This window comes from Oncorhynchus keta, chromosome 2 (assembly GCF_023373465.1).
Source record: "Oncorhynchus keta strain PuntledgeMale-10-30-2019 chromosome 2, Oket_V2, whole genome shotgun sequence".
NCBI lineage: Eukaryota > Metazoa > Chordata > Actinopteri > Salmoniformes > Salmonidae > Oncorhynchus > Oncorhynchus keta.
The window spans coordinates 49901546-49924489 of NC_068422.1; the positions used below are offsets into that span (position 1 = coordinate 49901546).

Below are 22944 nucleotides of genomic sequence, written 5' to 3' on the forward strand. Positions count from 1 at the left end.
GCTTCCTGAATTTAGGTTACGATTGTCTGTGATATAGTGCCATGTAAATCAGATCCTCGATCACAAAGCACGCTATACAAAGATATTGGAGTGACTTTCGCTACCACTAAAAAGTGAAGACAACCATTTGCTGAAGGCTTGCCTTGACACTAACTATGGACTATTGGGTAAGTAAATAATATACCCAGATGCATGTTCTTTCTCTAAGTAGCCTACATGGTATTGAATACATGTACAATTAACGTTAGCTTGAGCCATGTTGCTACCTCCGTGTGTCAAAGAATACGAGCAGTAGGTCTTGTTGACAAATTATTTACATTATAATCATGATGTTTACAGTATTGCTGCAACCTATAGCCTAGTAAAGTGTCTAGAACAGTGGAGTGAGAGAAGTTTGTCTACACAATCATATTGCTTGCCCTGGAGCGCTACAATGTTGCCATTGCTCGCGCATTGTTACAGTGACTATAGCACGTTTCTATTGACTTACGAGTTGAATAACACCCCCGGCATTTATAATTATTTCGAGGTCGAACCTTTTTCAAGTGTGAGGATAATTTTTTTTAGGGTAGTTTTTATTTTGTATATATTCAGAGAGAATAATGTGGCATAACAACAAATATAAATGAATCTGATATGGAAACCTCAAGCATCTTCCAGAGGTGTTGATTCTTGTGAACAACATTTGGTTTTAACTGCCTCAACAACCATTCATGCTTGTAGGCATAGCCTTCTAGTTGTAGGTTTTATTTTAATTTTATAACCCCTGCGTTTGCAGTATAATGCAGGGTGTTATTACATTTGTTCAAGTGAATAATTGGCCAAATACATTATAGAAATGGGGCAAAATTGTCATAAAATTCAGTGTTCTTATTATGGAGTATAGCCATCACTAATGCTGTAGCTTGACAGGTTTTGCGCCACAAAACTTGCAGGCAATCTCATTTGCAGTGATTGAAGACAAATGAAGAGAGGTTTACACTGAGATTTCCACACTGAGCCTCATTGTATTGTACTGTACCCTACCTACTACACTGCCTATCATTAGACTTCCTGTTTAGCACCAACATACTATGTGGCTATAGGCTTATATACTGTAATACGGTGGATACAGATATCAGCAGCCACATGTTCGTCTTTGGACATCAGTACCTTCAACACTTTTTTTTTTTTTTTTTTGCTATGGAACTTTGCTTTTTAAATTTTTTTTTTATCACTTGTACAGCACTGTATTATCTAGGTCATAGTGAATGCAGCCTCCAAACCCAGGCACTAAAGGCAAAGAAATTCCCCCCCCATTCTGAATTTCATGGATTTGCTCAGTTTTGTAAATTCCCAGAAACCACTCTTCATGTGGTGTGTTGTACTCTACTCTAGGTCAAACCCCGACTGTATTACGGTCATACAACGAATCCAGTCGACATTAAATGAAAAGAAAAGGAAATGTGCCAAAACCACGAAAGTGATTCTGTATAATCACATTCCTAGTACAATGTGGAATGTTATGCATGTTACTGATTATAACGGATATTTTCTTAAGTATTGCACACACTCAGATGTTGCTATTTGACATGATTATTTGTACAAGGTCTAATTTCCATAAGATACAGACCTAAGAATTCATAGAATGTGTTTTCCAAACCAGTGTTGATACTAATGTCATTGGGTGGACCGCATAACTCCAAACCGTGTTAAAAAATACATTTAAGTTGAACTTTTTTGGGGGACACTTCAAGTGTAAATTTAAATGACTAAAATCAGATTAAAAAGTATGTAGAAAAGATAATGGGCATCTGTATGTTTTTATAATATCATTTCTGAGAACTAACAATCACCAAAATAAAAGCTAGACAGTTGTGGAGAAGAAAACAATTCCAAAAACAATTAATTTAGGAGTATTGATTTTATTATGTTTGAGCAAAAAAACAGCATTTAGCCTTGACAAAATGCCTTGATCTGCAAGAAATTGGCTTAAAAATGTCTCTACACCGCCAAGATGGGGGGCCTCTAAAAAATATATCCTAAGTTCAGCCGTGCTTACGGGCCAGCCGCAGACATTTCTGCGCCCACCCCCTAAGCCTCTTTTTGATCCAGAAAAAACTCTGAGTGTGTGTATGTTATCACACCATTTTCTCCTTGATGTCTTCCATAGCAGTAGCCTCCTCCTCACACCCAGCACATTCCCAGGAGAAATATGACCTCCCTTTGGACACAACAAAGGTCTCCTTACAGAATACGGCTGGCCTGGGAAACCAGGGGCATGGGTGTTTACGCAACAATAGGGAGAACAAAATAGGCGTGAAGGCCGGGCTACAGCACTGCATTGCTCTCCTAATACAAAGATGGCCGGAACAAATGTTTTGTAACAGGCAAAGTAGGTTATTTGAAAAATGTCAGAAAGAAATGTGTTGGATAACTTGGAGCATGTACACTGAGTGTACAAAACATTAGGAACGCCTTCCTAATATTGAGTTGCACCCCCTTTTGCCCTCGGAAAAGCCTAAATTAATCGGGGCATGGAATCTAAATGGTGTCAAGAGTTCCACTGGGATGCTGGCCCATGTTGACTCCAATGCTTCCCACAGTTGTGTCAAGTTGGCTGGATGTCCTGTGGGATCAGAAACGGTTGAGCATGAAAAACCCTGGCACTTATTACCATACCCCTTTCAAAGGCACTTAAATCTTTTGTCTTGCCCATTCACCCTCTGAATGGCACACATACTCCAATCCATATCTCAATTGTCTCAAGGCTTAAAAGTTCGTTCTTCTTTAACCTGTCTCCCCTTCATCTACACTGATAGAAGTGGATTTAACAAGTCACATCAATCAGGAATCATAGCTTTCACCTGGATTCACAAGTCTATGTCAAGGAAAGAGCAGGTTTTCCTAATGTTGCGTACACTCAGTATATGTGGCGAATGGTTCATGTACCTGTTGCATCAGGACTTGCCTTTTGCCCTGAAGCATGATGACAAAATGTAATCTCTCCAGTTTATGAAAGATGAAAACTGAGATTTGGCACTGGATGCTCAGCTCTGTTGTCTGTGCTACAGCACTGAACTCAAATGGTACTACAGCTTTTGCATACATATTTCAGAGTCCTGAGTGTTCAGAGTCCAAAATGTAATTAAAAAAACAAACATGTAACACTATTTAAGATGGACAGTGAAGCCTAATCTTATGATAAGGCATTTAGATAAGCTGCCCATCTGAAACATGGCTGGTCACATGGTATGGTTCTTTCGTTGCTCCCGACTCTGCTCTACTTGTCTAACCTTGGCAAACCTGTCGTAGAGCATGTTACACAGACAAGTAGACTGAGTAACTGTCGTCAGGGGGTGTATTGTCATTGAAAGGCAAAGCTTCTATTCAGGTTCATTCATTGTCGAATTTGGGTTTGTCATTATGCAAAGACACAAAGGCTCCGTCTGTAAAATGTCAGTACTCTTTATTATGTAAACCTTTTGTTTATGTCATACTGTTGCTATTTTGTTTTCTGTGACTTTACTAGACCTGGAATGATGTGCTTCCACTTAAGCAATGAGTCATCAAGTCAATTAAAGCCTACATTTCAAACAAAGTACCTCAGTGTTTGCATTGCAAACAAATACTTTTGAGTTTAGCATGGTTAGTTTGCATGATGTCATGGGAATGCATCACCAGTACGTTATATATCCCCACCAAAGCATTATGTGATGTTAGTTCCAGTGGTTATGAATAGTGGTTGTGTAAGCTTACGGTCCTATGGACCTTAAGCTTTTCTCTATTTGATTATGTGAACCTTTTATGGATGCAATCTTTTTTTTTGTTATCAAGCATAGTGTTGTAAAAACCAGTGATCGATAGAGAAGTGAAGAGAGAATAGATGTGCTCATCTTTACTGCTTCATAAAATTAATGACATTATGCCTATTTCCTGTTTATTTGTCAAATGCAAATATGATACGAGCAGTTAGTCAATAGTCCACACCTAAAACAGTGTATTTCTCTTTCATGCTGTGCTTTGTATTTGGAATACATTATAGTGACACTTCTTTCAATGTTCACAGATAGCGATGAGCTTTTAAGTCGATTGATAACGAACATGCGACTGCAAAAGTTATTGCACTTTCTCTGTATTAGAATTTGTTTGGAGGGGAAAGGTTTCTCCTATCCATTGGCTACATATGTTATGTCGAATGGTTGATAGGGGCAGAGTTTAGTCAGCTGACTCTTATTCCTCCTCCTCACCTGGTCCTGGTTCAGGAATATTAGCTATATGTCAGTCCTAGTCACGTTCTCTCTCTCTCTCTGACCAAATTTCACAACTGCAATTATGTCACGTTTCCACAGCAATTGAAATCTAATCAGAAGTAGACTTGTTATTGCTTGTTGGGCATTGTATTCCCACTTTCACAAATGTTTAGTTGACAGATGGTGTGTGGAACTGTATATGATTGAAAGTGTGGTGAACATGTCAATTGATTACAAGGTAGGCAAATTGCATTGTAATATGTGTGTTGTGACTTTTCCATTAACATTTTGTGCATGGGATGTGAAGCTGCTATGAGTACTCATGTGAATAATTGACTATGATGTGCGGGGACAGTCAGTGTCTCTGATGTCCATGCTGGGACATGTTTCTGTCTTGCACTATTTTGATCATATAAGGGGAAAATATTCAACCCAAAGCAAGACACTGTAGGATGAAAGCTTTACTTTTGTACGATCTTTAAAACAAAGTCTATTTTTTTATATAGCCGTGACCATATTTTCCTTTTCTCAGCAGTTTTATCTATATGCATGTGTAGTCCTTGGAATCCTCCATGACATCCTTACACGTTGCATAGCAGTGCAGATGGATCTGCAATTGTTAGACCATTGTTAATTTGCAATGTAATCTCTCTCTGTTTCTAGAGTGCCTTGGAGGTGTACAAGGAGATGTTGTTGCTCTACCTGGAGGAAGGCAGGCGGCTTGTGAACACCAACTGTGAGGCGTTGGAACCATGGCAGATCATTGGAGCCACTCTCATATCTACCTTAGGAGCAGTCTGGGTCAAAGGCTTCCTGTTTCAGCAAGAAAGTACGTTTTCAGATTTATTAATGAGGCATGTGTTTATTATATGCATGGATAAAAAGTGACGTGGGTGTTTTTGTGTTCTACATTATGGGGAGGTTTTTTTTGTTGTTAGTTTATTCAGACAATGCTGCTTCATGATTCTTTACCAGTCTGAGTAAGTGTGCACTTGTTCACTTCCTCTCATGGATTTAAAAGGACTGGCACAATAATATGGTATAAACTCTCTCTAGCTCATGCTTATGTCAATCCAATGCTTGAAAATGTGTTGGGTGAAGTGCTCAAGTGTAGGCTGGTAGAGAATTTAGACGCAGGGAAAGGTGTCAGCATTAAAACACCCAGAGTTGAATTTGAATGATGGCAGGGATTGACATTAAGGTCCGAAAGGCACAGGAGTATTTTGGGGTTGCCTGAAGACTATGGTTACTTGTTTGAAGTAGCTATTTTTGGCTACTCACAGAGGAGGAATCAGAAAAAACAGATTTTGAGAATTCATTCCTTTTTGGTTGTTATCAGTCAAAATCCCCTGCTCAATGGGAGCAGGCTCAACTTGTACAACTGCTCAGATCACTTATCCAGGGCAATAGGGCAACCCTTATTGTCAATCCCCAACCTCAGAGCAGGCTCAACTTGCACAACTGCACTTATCACTTGCCCTGAGCAATAGGGCAACCCTTAATGTCAATCCCTGTATGGCCTTGAATACTTATTCCTGATACAATTGTGAGCAAAGATCAGCTGACAAAACAATCTCTGTGATCAGTTAAAGCACTTTAAGGAGAGTTGTTTTTGGTTTAATCAGAGGTGTGCTGGCCAGCAATTTGAAATACGTTTGAACTTTAGTAGCTATTTTTCTTCTTGCTCCAAACTTCAGTTTGGCTCTCTTTGTACAGTACATGTGTTTTACAGCTATTACAAGTGACATAGCCATGTCAGACATGTTGTGTTCCCACTGATGTTTTGTGCGTTTTCTAGAATTCCACAGATTAGTGATATTCATATTCCAAATCAGGGGAAATTACTTTTTTTTTTTTTTTTGAATCTCATTTGGCAGGATTGTTGGCAAGAAACGGTGTTCCAGTATTAGCTTTTGGGCCAGCTGTTGGCCTTTTTGATTTGTCTGCCATCTCCAATCAGCTGTTTTTATTAATCAAAAAGTCCCCATTGAATTCAGCTTGTGGTTTTCTCCCGTGCTCATCTAGCATTCTTTCAACACAATCGTCTCTTTCTTTGTTGCTTAATAGCCCTGACATCCCGAATCAAGAAGCAGTGCTTTCGACTCATCAGAAAAATACCCTTTGTTGGCGCAGCAGTAAGTTTCAAGCGGTTATTTTGTTCCTCTATTCTACAGATGTGCTCGTACTCTTCCTTGTCTAGTGTGGGTTGAGTCACTCACTAATGACTGAGTGTCGGCATTGTGGTGAGACCTTTGACACGGTTTACATCATGGATTTGTGATAATGCTGGGTTACTATTGGTCATTACTGTCTAACCTAACGGAATGACTAAACTGTATTTTGATTCAACTGAAGAGTGTGAATAGGCTACACTTTAATCAAATGGGTATATTCACATAACTGATTTTGCATATCTTATTTTAAATGCTCTCTTGCCACAAATACTAGCCCAGATCTTCCTGGTATGCTATCACCCAGTGTTGTAGTACTCGAGACCACATTTTGAGTGTCTCGGTCTTGTGTCGGATACATTTGTACTCGGCCTTGACTCTGTCTCGGGCAGTGAGGACTATTTCTTCCCAAAACCAGCAGAGTTTTTAAAAAAAACTCATAATTATCAGATTCCATTCAGTAAACGCATAAATGCGTGTAGTCCGACATTGTAAATAATAATTTATTGTTAACTGACTTGCCTAGTCAGGTCAAATAAAGGTTAAATAAAAACGATAATAAAGAAACTTCTTTGCCAGGTCAAATGTATTCACTCCTTTCTTTAAACATGAATACCTGCAGTCGCCGTATACACACTTTTTTACGGGCATTGCGTATACTCCTTAATCCCCACTGATACGTATCAAAGTGGTGTAGTGGAAGTATACGATTTATCAATGATGTAGTACAATCGAGAAATCATGTGCAAAGTAGCCTACACAATCGCACACAAAATGAAATATATTCACATGCGTGCTGCACTCAGCCTTGTTTCAGCAGAATATAATCTGCAGGCAGAGAGCGCACTGGTTTTAGCATGGAGTAGCTCACAGAAGAATGATATTGGTAGCCGGTAGGTAGGAAAAACGTTTCAATTCATGATATCTACCACTAAATGTTAACTAAGGCAACAATGGGCATGCAAACCAGGTATTGAGAAAGTTTGATCAGTGGTCTTGGTTAGTGGGCTATTTTCTGTTGCGCAATTCAGTCATCATAACCTGTTTGCATCAGGGGTGTAGGTTTGAGCAAAAAAAAGACTACATTATTATATTCCCAGTCCTCGAAAAATAGTCTCTTGATGTGGTTTAAGAATTGTTGTGGATGTCACATAAAAAAAGGTGGGGTTTTGAGAGCGCGACTATGAAAACTAATTTGTGTAAAAAATAAAAAATAAATGGAAAACTGGGCAGTCTGTTTGGGATTTTTTTTATGTACAATTTGAATATACCTACAATTTGACTATACCTACTTCTCCAGGCACCACTACCCTGCATAGGGATGATGGAAAGACAGCAGTCACACACAGCATGATGTTAAATGATAAACTGTCCATTCACTCGGACATAATAAGCCAGTGGGTCCCAATCATAAGAATACAAAACACACAAACAACCATTAGGCTAAACGTTTCCTAATCTAAATGTGCAACTATTACTTCCCATTGCAAAAAAAAAGGTTTAATGTTTAGCACACAGTGACCTAAAGTTTCAATGCAACAGTGTTTCACACAAGTTATTTTCAAAGATATGATTAACGGCAAGCGAGCTCCAATACAAAAACAGGAATGTCCTTGTCCTTCAACATATTTTTTTTTCACCATTCTGAATGTCTTCACCATTCTGAATTTTGAACACAGGAATACTGGACATTTTAGACTCTTATGGTGTTGTTTTGACAATTACAATCATGGTCTTGAATTTGACTTTTTCGGGTCTCTGAACCCTTGCCCCCCTACCGGTCTTGACTCTGTCTCGCCTACCCCTCCGGTCTTGGTCTTGATTTACACCGATCTTGGTCTGGAACTGGTCTTGCTTTAGTTGGTCTCGAACACAACACTGCTATCACCTCTACTTTCACAAAAACAAACAAGCCAGTTTTGATTGCTTTCATTGATTTTTCCATATTTTAGATAAGTTGTCAATGCCAGAGTGTTGTAGCCTAGACATTCTCAATGCCATAATGGGTCACTGCTTCTAGGAAATGGTTTGTGTTGTCTGAGCAGTGATGTGTGTAATGTGACTGACTCGGTGTGTCTTTGTGACAGATCCAGACCCAGCTGAACAAGGCCCTGTATGACATGTCTGTCAGTCTTTGTGCACTGAAGGAGGGCATGAACTACACCAAACAGCTGCCTGAACAAGGGCTAACGCAAGCTGAAGTTCTAGACAGGATCAGCGAGTACGAAACACTGAGTAAGTGACAGAGTTATCCCAGGGCATGTTCTGGAGTGCATTGTTTCTTTGTAGTTAAATGGGGCCGATGACCTACAGTGCCCTACTGCCCTAATATGTTTTGTATTGACTAGATCCTAGAAAATGAAACTTAATCTAAGTTTCCATCCAATTGGTGACAGATTTTCATGCAATAATTCAACAATCTTTTCCCACCAGAGATGTGTTTCCATCAAATTCCCTGTTTGCAGATAAAAGGCTGTGCGTGATGACATAGTGCACTTAAAAATACCTTTTGCGGTTATATTCCCATGTACCAAATACATTTTGTTTTTTAATGAAAAATGGGTTTCCATTGCATTTTCAACTCTACTGATGGTTTTCTCACAATTGTTGTGTAATATAGCAAGTGTGCCCATTCTGGTATTGGCACGTGTGCTCACGCTTGTTGGCTAGAGCACACATATAGCCTAAATGATCACATTATTATGTCTTTAGCCTAATAAACTGCATGCTTTCCCAACGAGTGGTAGTGGGAAGACCACACAACATGTCATAATGTGAATCCAAGTTTACTTCGATATGATGGTTATTATATCAATATATGCGCATAAAAGCATTTTCACCTACATTTTTTGCATAATGCATTTTACAGACAAATAGATCCCACCTTGTCTATAGCGTGTTTTGTCAACATTTTTCAGGCCTGTCATTAAAACATTTTTGTTATACAACATGTACTTTACTCGGATAAAGAGTTTGGATGGGAACCTGGTTAATTAATAAGTTGCTTTGGCAAGTTCTAGACTGCTTTTTTTTCTTCTTCTGTGGAGCCATAATGCAATTTAATGACTATTATGGAGCCAATGACCTACAGTGCCTTTTTGTATTGACTACTTTTATCCTTAGAATATGTGACATGTGTGCCAGGGTGTTTTTAGCATATTTTATTTTTAAATTTGTAGTTGATGTGGAGTTACAGTATATAGTTGTTTCCTGAGGCATTGCTGTTGTCTGCTCTTCATAGATGAAGTGGATTGGGAGAATGGACGAGTGTCCGGTGCAGTGTATTGGGGAGATCAGACACTTACCAAACTTTTGGTGAAGGTATGTCTAGTCCACAAACCAACCGTTTTTGTCTTGTTAAACTTCTGTGTGTAGTATTCTGAGTAATACGTTTTCCCTGAAATACGTGGAATGTAGAGCTCATACTACAGTCAGAATATGCCTTGTTGTTTGTATGACAAATCCCATATCTTACTGATTCCCTTTGATATTCTTCCTCTTGTCGCTAGGTGTATGGAGACTTTGCATGGAGCAACCCACTTCACCCAGACATCTTTCCTGGTGTGAGGAAGATGGAGGCAGAGGTTGTAAGAATGACGTGTACCCTCTTCCACGGTGGGCCCAACACTTGTGGCACAGTGAGTTTACCTTCAGTACTCCCACAAGACTCACTGACCCAGGGCTTGGGAAATATTCTACTTGAGAGAATAATCAACCTATGCACTGGCACATTCTGAACACTGATGGTTCCTTGTTGTTTCTACTTTGTTCAGGTCACCTCTGGGGGAACTGAAAGCATATTGATGGCATGCAAGGCGTACAGAGACATGGCCTATGAGCGCGGTGTGAAACATCCTGAAATGTAAGTTCACTGTCAATGTAGCCTCCAGATTCTCTTTCTTTGAACTGGCACACTAGATGACCTCAGAACAAGCTTGATTTGCATTGTTGAGATGTTGTCTGTCTCATAAATGGTAATATCACCTGTGAAATACATTTTATATAGTACTGGGAATCATTTGTGTTGTATTTCCTCCCCTAATTTTGCAGCATTGCACCAATCAGTGTCCATGCCGCCTTTGACAAAGCAGCAAACTACTTTGGAATGAAGCTTGTTCACATCCCCCTGGACAAGAATACAATGAAAGTGGATGTTAAGGTGTGTATATTTATTAGTTCCTGTACAAATGGTTATTCTAAAGAATAAATTCAATCGGTGCTCAACATGCGCTGAAAAAGTCCGAGTAAATGTACGTTTGTTGGTGTACAAATTCCCAATTGAACTGTAGCCTAGACCCCAGCCTACTCTAGGTAACGAGAGTATGGTGTGATGTATATGGCACCTCCGTTACTGACTGGGGATCACATCCTCAGTTTGGACTGTTCAAGATGAACATTTCAGACATGACCGCAGTAGTTACAAAAAACATGGTGGCAACAACTAGAATTACTCGTTCTTAGTGAGTGTAGATGAGACTTATCATCACCATAATAATTTGTCTTAAAGCAATATTGTGACACATTCAACTCCTTATAACTCCAACTTGTTTTGTATAGGCGATGAGGAGAGCTATCAGCAAGAACACAGCCATGCTTGTATGCTCCGCACCCCAGTTCCCGCATGGAATCATTGATCCTATTGAGGAAGTAGGAAAGGTAAATTGTCTCATTGTTATGTACTTGTAAAAGGAAAGTCATGGTAAGTAAAGTTTCTATTTTTTGGTAATGCTTAAAGGTCCAGTGCAGTAATGTTCCTGTGGTTTTATATATATTTTCACACTAGGAGGTCGGAATAATACTGTGAAATTGTGAAAATAATGACAAGGGCCTTTTAGTGTCGAGGCTGTTTTGAAAAGGCCGCCTGAAATTTCAGCCTATTTTGGTGGGAGGGAGTTTTGGCCTTTCATGGCGACATCCCCATATGGTAAATTATTTAAGTTCCCAACCTCTCTGCCGATAACAGCAAATTTTCAGTTTTCCACTTCCCACTCAGACTACTCCCACATAGTTGTAGCAAAATTATCGCTTGAGAAATTACTCTTTGCTAAAAAAATAAAAATAAATTGTAACAAAAATTGTAACAATTTTTCTTGAAAATAATCACAGTAAGGTATTTAATGTTACCCAGAAATGATTTGATATTGAACCAAAAATGTGTGCATTGAATCTTTAACATTAAGTTGCTTGTATACCTGAGTACTGTAGTAACACTGTAATAACAACATTGTTGTGGCATAGTACTTTACATGAAATGACCTAATCCATCCCACATGGTGTTTTTCAGCTGGCTTTAAAGTACAACATCCCTCTGCATGTGGATGCTTGTTTGGGAGGGTTTCTCATCGTGTTCATGGCCAAAGCCAATTATCCACTGGCTCCCTTTGACTTCAGGGTAAAGGGTGTGACTAGTATATCTGCAGACACACACAAGGTAAGAGGGTGTGGATCCCAGGCTGTCTTACCAAACATTTTGTCCCTCTTGATTTTCGATCATAAGAGGCTCATTGTTCCATAGACTTGTCGTTTAACCAGTTATGGTGTTGACTAAGAATAGTTTTTGTTGATCTACCTCTACTCTCCAGTATGGCTACGCCCCTAAAGGTTCATCAGTGATCCTGTATAGTGACAAGAAGTACAGGCACTACCAGTACTTTGTGGCTCCAGACTGGCAAGGGGGCATCTATGCGTCCCCATCAGTGGCAGGATCTCGGCCAGGCGGTATCATCGCAGCGTGCTGGGCTACCATGATGCACATGGGAGAGGATGGCTACATAAAGGCCACCAAGAAGATAATTGACACTGCACGTACCATCAAGACCGAGTAAGAGACCCATCTTTTACTGCAGTCTTTATTGGCAGAACCTTGATTTCTGGCTTTCTCACTGAACAAGACTTGGATGTATGGTAAAGCGAGACTATTATAGGTATAATCTGAAACATTATGGTAGTTTTTCTCATCAAGATATTAACATTTTAGTAATTTAGCAGACGCTCTAATCCAGAGCGATTTTACAGGAGCAATTAGGGTTAATTGCCTTGCACAAGGGCACATTGACAGATTTTTTTTTTCTTCGCCTAGTTGGGCAGGGATTCGAAATGGGGACCTTTCAGTTTGCTGGCCCAACACTCTTAACTGCTAGGCTACCTGTGTTGATATTCTTTGTGTTGATTCCTAAACCGTCTGTCAACCTATATATAAAATGTTGTTAAATTTGACTGTTTATAAGAGCTCTTGGCAAGCACATTGTGATCTCACTATTTTTGGATGAGATAAACATGTTTTGTTTTTGTTTATTTCCGGACAGAATCCGAAAGATAAATGGGGTGTTTGTGTTTGGAGACCCTGAAGTGTCTGTGGTGGCAATAGGCTCTGACGTCTTCGACGTTTTTCGTTTATCCAACGCACTGACTTCAAAGGGTTGGAATCTCAACATGCTACAGTATCCATCCAGGTATGTTTTCCTCGCCTTTTTCTCATCTTTGAAATTCAGTCATACTTATCAGTTATAATGTATACATTTCATAGAATATTGACTATGCACTTTATTTTGAAGTAATACCAGCAAGCAAAGACATCACCATGTTGATTTTTTTTTTAAAAGTACTTTTGTGTTTTTAAACCAAATTCTCTTTCCCATCACAGCATCCATATCTGTTGTACTGTACTGCACACACATGAAGGTGTGGCCAAACAGTTAATCAATGACATCAAAGAGCAGGTGGCTCTCATTTTGAAAAACCCCAATGAGAAGACCACTGGAATGGTGATTTTTAATGCTGACTCCGTTACCTGGAATACACTACACAGCAGTGCACCATATTAATCCATTCATTTTATGTCGTATAAATTGCATAAATGGCTCTACATTCATGTGTTCATGTTCTAGGGAGCAATCTATGGCATGGCCCAGTCCATTCCTGACAGATCCATGGTGACCGAGATCTCCCGAGGCTTCTTGGACTGCCTCTACAGCACAGAGGAGCCCAAGTCGTCTCAGCCTCAGAAGACCCATATGAATGGCAACGGCAAGGCCCACTGAGTCAGGAGAAGGCTGGCTGTGGCCTGGACACACACCTGGGTCATGTTCATTAGGGAACATAATGGTAAGCGTTGTGAAACGTTTTGCAACGGAAAATGAAAAGGAGCATTTACTGGATAAGCTCAAGTAGTCCTTCCATGTTTCAGTCCATTTTCTTCAGGTCGGTGACTAATGAACACGGCCCTGGTTACCAGCCTGCCTCACCTCTGGTCCACCCACTACATCACTCAACATTTGCCTTATCCTGCCCACCTTTTATCTACCTACTTTTTTCAGATATGTTCTGAAGCACAAGCCATTGTTTTTAGCTATCGTGAGGAGAATTCTTCAAATATGTAGAAAGTGAAAGCACCTATTGTACAAAAATATATAGAATAGTTGCTCTAACCATTTGGGGGTTTTGGTCTGGTTGTATTAAATGTCCCCCACGATGAAATCAGCGATGGGACGATTGATCTGTCTCCGTACGTTCATACGTTAGTCACACGCGATATCTCCGACAGCACTGGCCCGATTTTGACAACTTGTGTGAATGAAGCGTCTGCCGTGATAAAAAACACTTAATGCTACTCTTCTGACACCAAATGAGCGATCTGCATGAAACATCTATGAACAAAGGTCTCTCGGCGCAATATTTTCCAGACTAGTACCTAAAACAACATGGCCACTATTGAGTCTAGCTAACCCTCGCAATATTTTGATGGAACTTGGGGGAATTATGTCTTTTAGAAAAGTTTGTGGTCATACGCACATCCTTAACAACGTAGGGGCTGGGCTAATAAAGAATGTGTAAAGAACAGGAAAGCCTGCACCCTGTTAAAGCTCCCAATTCGCAGTTTTATTTACAATGTTTCGATCCAAAACAGATCTTCATCCAGTCAAACAGACTGAGTGCTCACATCCCAAAATATACACATTTCACATCACATGACGCATGGTGGGTGTGGAAACAATTCAATTAACTTTTGCGTATAGTCAATCATATAATTAATCCCAGAGGTACTCGTGGTCATAAAGGATTAAATGCATACAAATTAAAACATGGGTAACAGTAAAAAGATTTGGAAACTGTTGGAATACCCAACCATATGACCATTACGCGCAGGTCGTGCAGTGGCCGTAGATATAATTACAATTACCTATTTTTTTTTTAAAACAACTTGCCTACCTCTAATAATTTGATATCAATGAGATGGGCACATGTAGTAGTAGTTACAGAAAATCAAATGTACAAAATGACCAAGTGGAGACCTGGATGGCAAGACGAATTGAACGTAGCATATTCATGTAAGAAATGGTCTGTTATCAAACTCTTGGTTCAAACCTTTAGGAGAAATGGTGGGCAAACGGTGAATCCAATACAATTCTCTTCTCGGTAATAGATTATCAGTATCTCCCCTGCTCCTAGTAACCTTAACATGTTCAATACCAATGCATCTCAGAGATCTGATGTTGTGACGAACCTCCATGAAATGTACAGCCACAGGGTTTCTCTGATCAAGAGATCTACTATTATTCCTGTGTTCTGCTATCCTTGTTTTCAGAGAACATTTCATTTTTCCCTACATACCATACACCACAAATACACTTATCAGATATACCACATTTGTAGAACACGTAATGATACCCTTCATCTCAATGGCCTTGTCTGTGATGGGGTAATTTAACGTTGTGCATTTGTTTGTCTACATAACCTGGTTCAAACATTCATGACATTACCCTGAAGAAGGCACAGTGATTGCCAAAACATTGGTGTTTTTTTTTACCCGATAAATTACTGGGAGTGTGAGACTTTGTTTTGATAGTGACGAGCCTCGGTGAAATGCGCAGCCACGGTGTTTCTCTGATCAAGGGTCCTGATATTACTCCTGTGTTCTGCTATCCTTGTTTTCAGAGATCGTTTTGTTTTTTTCTACATAGCATAGACCACAAATACACTTTCTCAGGTATACCACATTAGTAGAACAGGTAATGATACCGTTAATCTTAATGGGGTGATTGAAAATTGTGCATTTGTTAGTGAAATTACACGGGATACATCGGCCACATCTTTAATTACCATCCAGCACATTGTCTAGGAAAGTACTACGTGACACACGGTGGAAGATCAGACCTCACCACCATTTGGCTGATTTTTGGAGACTTGTCCGAAGACTCCCCGGGAGGGTTCTTTAAATGTCTTTTCCAGTCGTGGGGTCAGTGCTCAAGATGTGGATTTTTTTTTCATTTTAAATTTAAGATATTGTTGAACTGTTTGTCTAGTGGGGAGTAATTGGAACAATTGGACTCGTTAGTCGGGGGCGGGATGGTTTGGGAGTGAGTGTCATCCTGGGTCATATTTTTGTAACGGTCCCATGCAGCCATTCCTCTGGGTTACCTTGCTGTCTGAAGTGCTCATCCAGACCATGTGCTTGTTTGTCATAATCACTCTGTGTACTACAGATCCTGTGTATGCGACTGTACAGGCTTGCCAAAATATTCACCCCCCTTGGCATTTTTCCTATTTTGTTGCCTTGCAACCTGGAATTAAAATATATTTTTCTTTTTTTGGGGGGGTGTTTGTATCATTTGATTTACCCAACATGCCTACCATTTTGAAGATGAAAAATATTTTTTTGTGAAACTAAGCAAGAAAGAAGACCCCCCAAAAAAAAAAAGTCAATACTTTGTAGAGCTACCTTTTGCAGCAATTACAGCTGCAAGTCTCTTGGGTTGTCTCTATTAGCTTGGCACATCTAGCTACTGGGATTTTTGCCCATTCTTCAAGGCATAACCTTTTTCATTTCACTTCAACAATTTAGACTATTTTGTATATATATGTCCATTATATGTAATCCAAATAAAAAAAAATCCACTTAAATTACAGGTTGTAATGCAACAAAATGGGAAAAATGCCAAGGGGGATGAACACTTTTACAAGGCACTGTATTGGCTGATAGCTTACACCCTTATGAGCCCCCCTATCTCTGCGTAACAGGGAATTCCTGTTCCGCCGGCTCCCTATAGGTCGGTGCTAAAGCCAACTCCCTCTTTATCAAAATGTCTTGCCCTAGAGATGTAGCATTTACAGAATTACTCATTGGCCCAAGGGAGGCACTACAGTAATCAACTGTATGTACATTAGTCACATGCGATATATCAGACAACTGCACTGCATCATTTGTGGAGGATCACATGTTCATTGTTGCCTTGTTTAACACCTGATTTACTTAACAAAAATAGGTGGTTCAGGTAAATCATGATATCGCTAAAGGGGGACTTTCCTATGTTTCTCTATTGCGCCTCTACTTTTCCTCAAGCAAGGGAGAGGCTGACTTAATTTTTTTTACCCTTTAGTGTGTACTTTGGGATATCACTTTAACAGTAAAACATTTCATACTCAATGTTCCAGGTACAAACAACCGTGTTTGTCAGTCTCTGATTCTTCTACAACAAATAATGGTTAACTGAAAAGCACTAATGTCCTAGTGAAATAAATACTTACCCAGTGAACAGGAGGGAGCAATGTTCTCTGCATGTATTTGTAAGGACAACATACTTGAATCATTTAAGACTTGAGCCCATTTTGAATTTAACATTACCTACCTAGGCTCTTGTACTATATTGCATATATACATGTATGACTAATTGCGGTCTGTTTGTGGCTAATTGCAATCTTTCAGTAATAATTTAGACTGCAAGAAACCCTGGCTGCTGTAACACATTACCTAGTATACTGTACACCGCCACTATGTTATTATGAATCTGAGACTGCAATCCACTGATTTGACAACATATTCATTACCCCCTCTATTCTTTGAGACAATGGTTTAGCCCTTAATTGAATGGTTTAGACCTGAAATGATCTCAAAGAACAGAATACACACTGAAATATCTTTAGAAGTTGTAAAGTCTCCATCTCAATTATGTGTTCTTGTAGCTAATTGATTTGGCTTCTAATTTTATCTACCTCAGTTTCTGTTCAATGCAATTGTGTTGCTTGTTCAGTCATTATAGGTCTAAAGAATACCGGAAAAGCCTGCCTCAGTTTTTCATGTAACATTTAAACGTATGGCATTTGAGAAACTGCAGTGTTCTTAAAAAAGCAATACTGGTATAAAACTGTTCGCAAAAAAACAAAAACTACTGGATGTACACTTGGTATGCCCCCAAAACACACTTCAAATGATCTTTCCATTAAAATGTTCCATGTGCTTTCACATTTGTGTTTGCAGTCAAACTTAAGTGAATATCCACTTTTCTTTCCATGTCTGTAGCTAGGTTTCTATCCAATTGACAGATTCATACGAATATTTAAAAAATTAACAAAGAAAATATTGCATGCTCATTTTCCCACCAGTTATGTTTCCACCAAACAGACCTGTTGCGGATAAAACTCATTGCGTGATGACGTAGGGCACAACTTTTATTTTTCGCTGAAATTTATGTACCGACAAAAAATAATCTAAAGTTCAATGTGTTTCCATCGCAATCTTCAACTCTACTGATAGTTTTGTCACAAACTGTTGCGTTAATTAGCAATATGGTCTTGACACTTCCGCTATAGCCAACAGCTCACAGATAAAGTGCGGGTAGGCTAGTCTACATGACGATATTATGCATATGAATGTTTTATTTGTCAAGCATCGATGATCATGTTACCAGATAATAACCATCGATATTTAATGGGAAGGAGCATCATGCTCACCGTGCACTTTCACCACGCTGTGATGTTCATCACCATTTATTTAATCTGTAATTTAATAAACGGTATGGTTTTCCAAGTCGTAGTGGGAGGACCACACACTATTATTATATTTCTATTTGGCGCATAAAGGCGTTTCCACCGCCATTTCTCTCATCGTACATTTTACAGACACAAAAAGATCACACCATGCCGAACAAACATATGATCTGTCGTATTTATAAAATTGTACCGAAACTTCCATTAAAAAAAAAATACTTTTACTTTACTCACAAAACTGTGGATAGAAATGTGGTTTGTGTCGTAGATGTTTTACCTTCTGGAGTCATAAAAAGGGAAATAACCTGACAATGTTATGATGATGCGATGGCTTTTAAATCATACCATTTAACTTTTAGCCCAGTCCTGTTGTATAATTCTTAAGCATTTTTTGTGTGACCACTTTTTTTATTCTTATTAATCACTGTGATTTTTCTTATCTGCAACGATTGTGTTTTGGGGTAAATACTAATTTGTGGGTCAATCCTGGTCCTTGAAGGCTGCGGTGTCTAGTTTGTTCTTTTGATTGGTTTTCTATTTTAAAATCAATGCTTGATTATATAGCAACTATGACAACCAATAGACAGGGTGGCCCTCAGACGAGTTGAGGACACTAGCTGGATTACCTGAAAATATACAGTAAATATAGTAGTTAGTGGAACCATACAGTACCACTGAACAAAAGGGTCAAAGATCTGACAATGGGTAGTTTCTATTTTCTAGGTGGAGCCATCAATGGAGAAATAACCACTGTTGACATTAATAGCCAGGAGTATATTAAATTGCAAAAGAAACAAAGGTAATTTAATGTAAATTGTGATAGTACCTGAATTGCTGCTTAGTGCTTACCCCACTATAGTCTAAATTGTACAGTGTAAATCTTAAAGCGCCTTGCCCTCAAGGAGGTAGGGTTAAGATCATGCCTTCTGTTATTGTCTAAGGGAATAATCTTCACAGCAATAAATCACATTCACCTGTATGCCTTCGAGCCCAGATTAATGAGGGCTGTTGGGTAATAGCAATGTATAGAATCTCAATGTAGATTCTATTTATATGTATCGATCAGCCTTAGGGATTTGGCTTCGCAACATCAAGTTCAGTAAGGTCCAGTTAATTTATACTGTACATGTCAATTTTAATATCATTAAATGTTTTTGAAAATCTAAAAATATAGTAGCATGAATTTGTAGCTATTTGTAGTTTCTTGCTACCCTTCATTATTCCAGAAAAAAACCCTTTGGAAAGCATTTGTTGGCCATGGTTACACTCCTTTCAGCACAACAATTGATTCCAAAATACTTTCAGCTCACAGGAAGCTGAGCACCATAACAATTACAATAAACCTACAACAGCTGTTCCATTTGTTGTTTTTAGAGATTCATTCAATGTGATAACCTTGTTTTTATAATATGATTTCTAGGAGGGGTGAAATATTGAGGCTGACCCCATTTGTCTGTAGGCTACACTTTGGACAAATGAATAAACAGACACTTACTGGTTATTCAAACAACTATTTGTCACTTACAAAACATTACACAAGAAAACCATTTCAGACACACAGACTAGACAAAGTCAGTGTTTTATATAGCAATTGTTGGAATGATCAAATCGATTTTCCCCAGATTTCAAAGGTTTCGAGTCTGAGCTAGAGTTATGTACATTAGACACTTGATTTTACATTACCTGATTCTGCTCAGTTGGGGACAGAGGAATGTTTGATATACAGTATCTATGGTATTTTTACTGGCTAATCACTGGTTGCTAATAAATCCACTTTCCACCAAAGCATTTTTTAAAAAGGTATATTTGGCTTCATCAGTCAAGCAACAAACACCACACCAGCAAAATGTTTGAATTAAAAGTGACCTGTAAACATTAAATATTAATTGGGATTCTGATGTAATTTCCTGTTTGATGATTTCCTGTTCCTGTTAAAGGTTAGTCATCTGAATGAATGTATGTATGGAGAGCGATTAATAGGCAGGCTCTGCTCTGGGTTCCACCACTGAAATGGCAGCAGGCCACGAGTTGTTTAGAGGACCGATGCTTGGTCAACGAAGGTAGCCAAAGTGATGTCTCTCTGAGAGAGGCCCCCACAGTCGTGTGTGCTGAGTGTGATTTGGACCTGGGGGAAAGGGGAAGATGGAGTGAGGATAAGGATGAGAGACTGCAGGCAAGACATGGTAAATGGAAACCAGAATGACAGGAATGGGTGAGAATGAGAGATGGACATTTACATTTAAAAAATGTCAAGTCACAACATACCTTTTACAACGAGTGATGCTAACAGGTTTGTCTATACCTATTTTACCCCAGGCAGTGGGCCTTGTGCAGGGGCTTATTAAAATACCTTGTTGTACACGTTAAACCACTCAGGGTGATGGTCCATCTTCTCAGCTTGTAGTGCCACCCTGGACATGAAACCAAAGGCCTGTGATAAAGTAGCAGATTATACTTCCAAGGTCTTATTGTCACAGTCAAGTAATATGCATTGTATAGCCTACAGCCATTTATTAGCAAGTTTCTTATTTTGTTTGACGTCACATTGTCAGAAAATAATCTATGCCTGTATTCAAAAAGTATCTCAGAGTAGGAGTGCTGATCTAGCTAGGATCAGTGTTGACTTTTAGAACATAATGAATAATATAGCATGGACAGAGAGCACCTGATCTTAGATAAAAGACACTTTATAAATAATGGGCCCTGAGCTCTAGTTTGAGTATATTGTCCAAGCCTTTCTGACCTGGTTAAAGTCTTTGAAGATGAACTCTTTGTAGATGGCATCCCTGCCCACAACCTCCACCCATTGGGCGTTCCGTAGCAGGGGGAGTAAGTGGTCCCTCTCCTCCTCACTCAAACCCTGGATTTTACTGGCCTGGAAGAGCAAAGCAAACATTCACCGGATTCCAATGTAAAGGGGGCAGTTGCACAAATGCAAACTGTGATTGGTTACAAAGAAGCCCATCTGGAATCAATAGAGTGGTGCATAGCATTCCCAAGGCCTGTTCATAAGGGTGCAATGTTACAGAACGTTCAGATAGAAATGTGTTTTGTAGAACAAGTACCTGTTATGTAGAATTGGGAATTGTGTCAGCTTTATTAATAAAAATAAAAATTCACCCTAACTGCAAACACCCTGGTTTTCAAAAAGGGGGAGGCTTCATTGCTTTCTCCATATCGCTTCAATAGAATTCCCATAGAGATAGAGGACTCAAGTGCCCAAAAGCCCATTTTAGGATGGGTCGAGGACTTTCACCATTTGGAAGTAGTCAACTGGGTGGGACTTCCTATGGGATAAGGAAGGATCAACAATTCCATCCTGGTCACCAGGAGGGCTCAGCCAATTAATTATACTTGTGATGAAACATTCCATAACTGCAGATGGCAGTAAATCGCCAACCTTGTCTTTATACCTGTTCAAACAACACACTCTAGCTGGCAGTGTGCACACTTTCAGTTTGTTTACCAACTCATAGAAGTAGTGGAAGAAGAAAATGGGCCATTTCAAAATGGAGATGGCATCAAAGGTGCTGCCCATGCTCTCAGACACCATAATGGGACAGATATAATGATGCAATGTCTAAGTCTATGGGAATCCCACAGCGCTTCACACATGATGTGGTATCACATGAGCTTAAAACTCAGTTCATTCTGAAAGGTAAATCAAAAAAGGAGGCTTATGTCAGCTGCAGTTGTGAACGGAAAAGGCACAGACTATGGAGTGCAATAATAAGCAAATTACTCATCTTCAACTAATTTGTGTTATAGATTAAAAGGCATGCAACTGAATGAATGAAGGGGGATATTTTTAGAGGATTTGTCAATGCCCCCAAATGAACGTAATGGTGTTATGCCAACATAGACACAAAGCAAACATGTCACAATGAAGTAGTCGATACTGCTGATAAAGTGGAACGAAGTCAACAGGTATCTTAGCAACAGGCTAATCTGTTCTATCTGAGAAACGCTGACAGATTTTGGGGACAGCACATTGAGCACAGGCATACAATAACCTGAGGCTTCAACCTCATCTCATTTCATCCAATGATTGGCTGCATAGAGACAGTTCCTGTCAGGACAATAATATGTTTTATTGCAAAACAACGTATACACTTTAGGTGCCATCTCATGTTATAATATTGAGTTAGTATTCTGTTCGTCAAATATTCTATTTGGCACGATCAAATTATCAATCAACAGTAAAAACTCATATTGCTTCATCTTCAATATCTATTGAAGACAACGCAGCAACATAACAATACAGTTGGCACTTGGCTATGAGCAGCGCCCCCTGATAAGATTGAAGCAATTCACTCACCATGGTTTTTGTCTATTCTCAGAGAGACAGAGGGCTCGGCTTCTGCTCGTTTCACTTGCAGTGAGTCAATCTGCTATTGCAGTTAGCAGCTGGAATGCAAGCGGGGGTCCTGTTTCAGCTGTCCATGCAGAAGCCTGAAGAGAAATGCCCTCTTCTGGTTATACTGCCCAGCTTGTCTTCAGCATGGCAATCATCATAAATCCTCTGCCGTTGCCCATAACAACGCCATTTCTCTAGCCAGTCTTTATGAGGGAAAATTGAAAAGGGCATCCATGTAGGATTATGTTTTCTTCATGAAAGGATGATCACACATTATGTGCTCATATACAACAGCACTCACTGTAAACAAAAATCACTGATTGATGTCATTCACATGAGTGCAGTATAATAATGTTCAATGGTTTACTGCGATGGAGACGTAGACTTAGCTAAATGATGTCTGAGCGAGTATATGTCTCTG

The 22944-nt window shown here is 39.3% G+C and overlaps 2 protein-coding genes across 4 annotated transcripts; one reads left to right on the forward strand and one right to left on the reverse strand.

The window, feature by feature from the left end:
* On the forward strand, positions 1–20064 carry LOC118402054 (sphingosine-1-phosphate lyase 1-like). 3 transcript variants are annotated; one of them, XR_004829425.2, is made up of 15 exons: positions 4322–4470; positions 4896–5061; positions 6300–6367; positions 8491–8638; positions 9645–9724; positions 9913–10041; positions 10177–10265; positions 10454–10562; positions 10961–11059; positions 11688–11834; positions 11986–12224; positions 12709–12855; positions 13047–13167; positions 13291–13507; positions 13590–20064. XR_004829425.2 is itself a non-coding variant. In XM_035799926.2 (14 exons), the coding sequence occupies exons 1-14, from the start codon at positions 156–158 to the stop codon at positions 13441–13443; spliced, it is 1707 nt and encodes a 568-aa protein (XP_035655819.1). In that variant the 5' UTR covers positions 1–155; the 3' UTR covers positions 13444–20064. The 3 variants fall into 3 exon arrangements, 2 of the variants coding, with proteins under 2 accessions (XP_035655819.1, XP_035655805.1); XM_035799926.2 differs by lacking the exon at positions 4322–4470 and adding an exon at positions 1–167 and having other exon boundaries at positions 13291–20064; XM_035799912.2 differs by having other exon boundaries at positions 13291–20064.
* On the reverse strand, positions 19730–22641 carry LOC118402068 (pterin-4-alpha-carbinolamine dehydratase-like). Its single transcript, XM_035799938.2, has 4 exons — positions 22485–22641; positions 20910–21041; positions 20517–20597; positions 19730–20291 (listed from the first exon to the last, which is right to left on the reverse strand). The coding sequence occupies exons 1-4, from the start codon at positions 22485–22487 to the stop codon at positions 20199–20201; spliced, it is 309 nt and encodes a 102-aa protein (XP_035655831.1). The 5' UTR covers positions 22488–22641; the 3' UTR covers positions 19730–20198.
* Between the last annotated feature and the right edge of the window lie 303 nt (positions 22642–22944).

Excerpts from the sequence above, each read along its gene's own strand:
- LOC118402054 (XM_035799912.2), top strand. The coding sequence starts at position 4,432 with ATGATTGAAAGTGTGGTGAACATGTCAATTGATTACAAG. Across the intron at positions 6,368-8,490 it reads TACCCTTTGTTGGCGCAGCA|ATCCAGACCCAGCTGAACAA; the intron begins GTAAGTTTCAAG and ends TCTTTGTGACAG. Across the intron at positions 12,225-12,708 it reads GCACGTACCATCAAGACCGA|AATCCGAAAGATAAATGGGG; the intron begins GTAAGAGACCCA and ends ATTTCCGGACAG.
- LOC118402068 (XM_035799938.2), bottom strand. Across the intron at positions 20,598-20,909 it reads TCTTCAAAGACTTTAACCAG|GCCTTTGGTTTCATGTCCAG; the intron begins GTCAGAAAGGCT and ends ACTTTATCACAG. Across the intron at positions 20,292-20,516 it reads GGTTTAACGTGTACAACAAG|GTCCAAATCACACTCAGCAC; the intron begins GTATTTTAATAA and ends CCTTTCCCCCAG.